The 2817-nt window shown below is 38.7% G+C and overlaps 1 protein-coding gene across 1 annotated transcript; it reads left to right on the top strand.

Annotated features, from left to right (window-relative positions):
• Window positions 1-803: 803 nt before the first annotated feature.
• LOC18013756 lies at window positions 804-2609 on the top strand. The gene is made up of 6 exons (XM_024153692.1): window positions 804-887; window positions 1086-1244; window positions 1482-1595; window positions 1673-1756; window positions 2113-2193; window positions 2305-2609. Exons 1-6 carry the CDS (start codon window positions 804-806, stop codon window positions 2374-2376), a joined length of 594 nt encoding a protein of 197 aa, XP_024009460.1. The 3' UTR covers window positions 2377-2609.
• The last annotated feature ends 208 nt before the right edge of the window (window positions 2610-2817 follow it).

Consider the following 2817-nt stretch of genomic DNA (forward strand, 5'->3'; position numbering starts at 1 on the left):
CTTCACCTGGTTCACTCTCTCAACTCCTAGTAGCCTCCAAAAGCACCTAAAAGACACTCCAAACATGCAAAGACTCACTTGGACCTAATGCAAACCCCTAAGCCCTAAAACAACACCTAAAGACCTAAAATGCATGAAATAAGACATGATTTGGAATGAAATATACAAGCTAAATAATGCAAATTATGAACATATCAATGTGAAGCAAGTCGAGATGCCAAGTTTCAGTGGTGATGATCCTCTGGGTTGGTTGGCTCGTGTTTAACAATATTTCTCTTTGCAGCAAATGCTTGAAGTTCAGAAGGCTGAGATTGCCTTCATGAGTATGGAAGGGGATGCTTTGCACTGGTTACTGATATGTCTATAATTTGTATCATTTAGGCTGCATTTTAGAGTCCAAATCATGTGTTTTCTCATTCGTTTTAGGACCTTAGGCATCAAATTAGGCTTTAGGGTTTGCATTAGGTCCCAAAAAGTTTTGCATGGTTTAGAGTCTTTACCAGGTGATTTGGAGGATATTTGGAGTTCAAGAGGTGTGATCAGGAGTTGAAATGGTGAAGAAAAGGGTTAAAATAGTGAAAACCGCAAAAGGGATTTCTCGGCAAAAACACATACCGGCTGGATCAGTTTATCGGCTAAAAATGCCATCGGGTGGTTTCTATCGGCTAAAAATCAGTACCGGGTGAAAACGCTATCGGGATAAGTTTTAGGCCGAGACGGGAAATTTTTATCGGCTAAAAAGCTTACTGCGGTACACGTTTCTCGGATATTTTTCTTATTCGGCTAAAACCCGTTTTCACCTCATGCGTCAAACCCGTTTTCCTTACTGTGGGAAGAATTTTGAGCGTGAATTTTTGAGAGAAAACGTCTTTGGTCTTGGATCTTGTGTTTATGAAAAGAAATGAAGTTCTAAGGACATCTCCATCAGGAGATGATAAGGGGTTCATAAGTGGGTCCAATTTTTTTTTGGATTAAAAAATTAAAAAAGGGCTCAATCTCGATCATATGGTATCATCCGAGTGATATTGTTGAACCTGTATCACGTGAGGTTCTTCAGTCACATGTCATTTTTTCATTCGTCGTAGGGTAAGTGGGAAAAAAAATATCTCGGGCAATTTCTCGAAACATTTCTGCAATTTCTCAAAAAAATTTCTTCGGACCATTTTCTTCTCTTCAGTTTTTCGACACCAATCGCCGACACCAGAGCCGTTAATCCAGACGGGTTTCTCCGATCGTTAAGCAGGGTACGCGTTCCCTCTCGTTTTAGTATAAGATTACTCCGGAATCATCGACGCGATTGGTCTGGCCATCACCAAATTTTGCGTTGGAGATCGTGTCAGCTTCTTCGCCAATCTCAGTTCCTTCGCTCAGTTCATCGTCACCGATCAGTCTGGCCTGTTTGCTACAGAATCTCCGTCTCTCTCTGTTTTTGCTTTGCATATCTTACTGTGAATAATTGTAGCGTTTTTGATATTTTTCAGGTTCCTTGTACCAGAAAGACGCAACATGGTAGCTGTGGCTGCACTTCCAGACGCAACACGTTTGGAACTTCTCATGTAGCACTTGTTCATAGAGCTCGTCTAACATCTGGTCAGGTTAATCCAATCTCATCTCATCTCTCTGATTCAATTTTGTTTGTGAAGGTTGAGGGATTCTATTGATTTTGATGCAGGTCTTAATGGTTCTAGGCGCTGCTGGTGGCGTCGGTCTTGCAGCTGTTCAAATCGGAAAAAGCCATTGTTATTGCAGTTGCAAGGTATGTGCTGGTTCACAGGTTCACATTTGATGTTGATGTGACGAAGGATAGAAAAGTTAAGCTAATGGATTTCAATACTTGGTGTGGCTCTACGTTGCCATTGATGTATACATGTAAGAATTCTGAAAAATCTTTTTTTTTTTTCAAGTCATATATGCTTTTTTTGGTAGATATCGTGGTTGCATCTTTGGTTATCATAGTCCGTTTCATTCGACAATTATTTCATGGGATTGTGCATCTCGTTTTTTTTCTTTTGATCAATCTCTTTTCAATTCTGCCAATATTTGATCGTCGTATGTTTGTTTTCGTTTGTAGTCTTACCGTCTAGTAATCTTTGATTGTTGTCTGAACTTCAGGGAGTTCTATGCATTGGCTTTCTGAAGCGTGCTCGACAGCAGAAGGAAATTTCAAGAGAACAAGCTGTCAAGGATCTTGAGGCAAGTATTTATAGTTTATTTGCATCGAGTTTCCATTGTCTATTTGCAATATCTATCATGATATCTGATCGGAGATGGCTTCTAAATCATTGTTGACCCTTGTTGTTGCAGGAGATAGACAGACGCAGAGAAGAGTTGGAACAATTGCTCGTGGAGCATACGAGTAGAGACGACGAGGTGTGAATGTGACATTGTGACCACAAGCAAAGCTTCATTGAATGGACTACATCTGTTTCATTTTGTATTAAATGATTGTGTGAGCTCTCTGTTTTCATCCTCTCACTTGGATAATAATAACAACCAGCTTTTTTTTGGTCTACTGAAAAACGTAGTTTTGATCTTTGTCGTATAACATATTTATGTTATATGCAAATGATATCTGATCAAAGTTTTTTTTTGAATAATGAAATTTGATCAACAAAATATTTTTTTTTTTAAAATCTTAAGAACTCTCAGAAGAAGTTCAGGATTGGATGAGAATAAAAACATGGAGTTTTTAACTATTCACTAATCAAAAAAAAAATAATAAAGAAGGCTATGAACCCCAAGTAGAGATTCTGGGATGGAGATGGCTTAAGTGTCTTAAAGAAGGTGTCTAACCTCTGAGTGAAAAGAAAAGAAAAG

Source organism: Eutrema salsugineum, unplaced genomic scaffold, assembly GCF_000478725.1.
Source record: "Eutrema salsugineum unplaced genomic scaffold, Eutsalg1_0 scaffold_4, whole genome shotgun sequence".
NCBI lineage: Eukaryota > Viridiplantae > Streptophyta > Magnoliopsida > Brassicales > Brassicaceae > Eutrema > Eutrema salsugineum.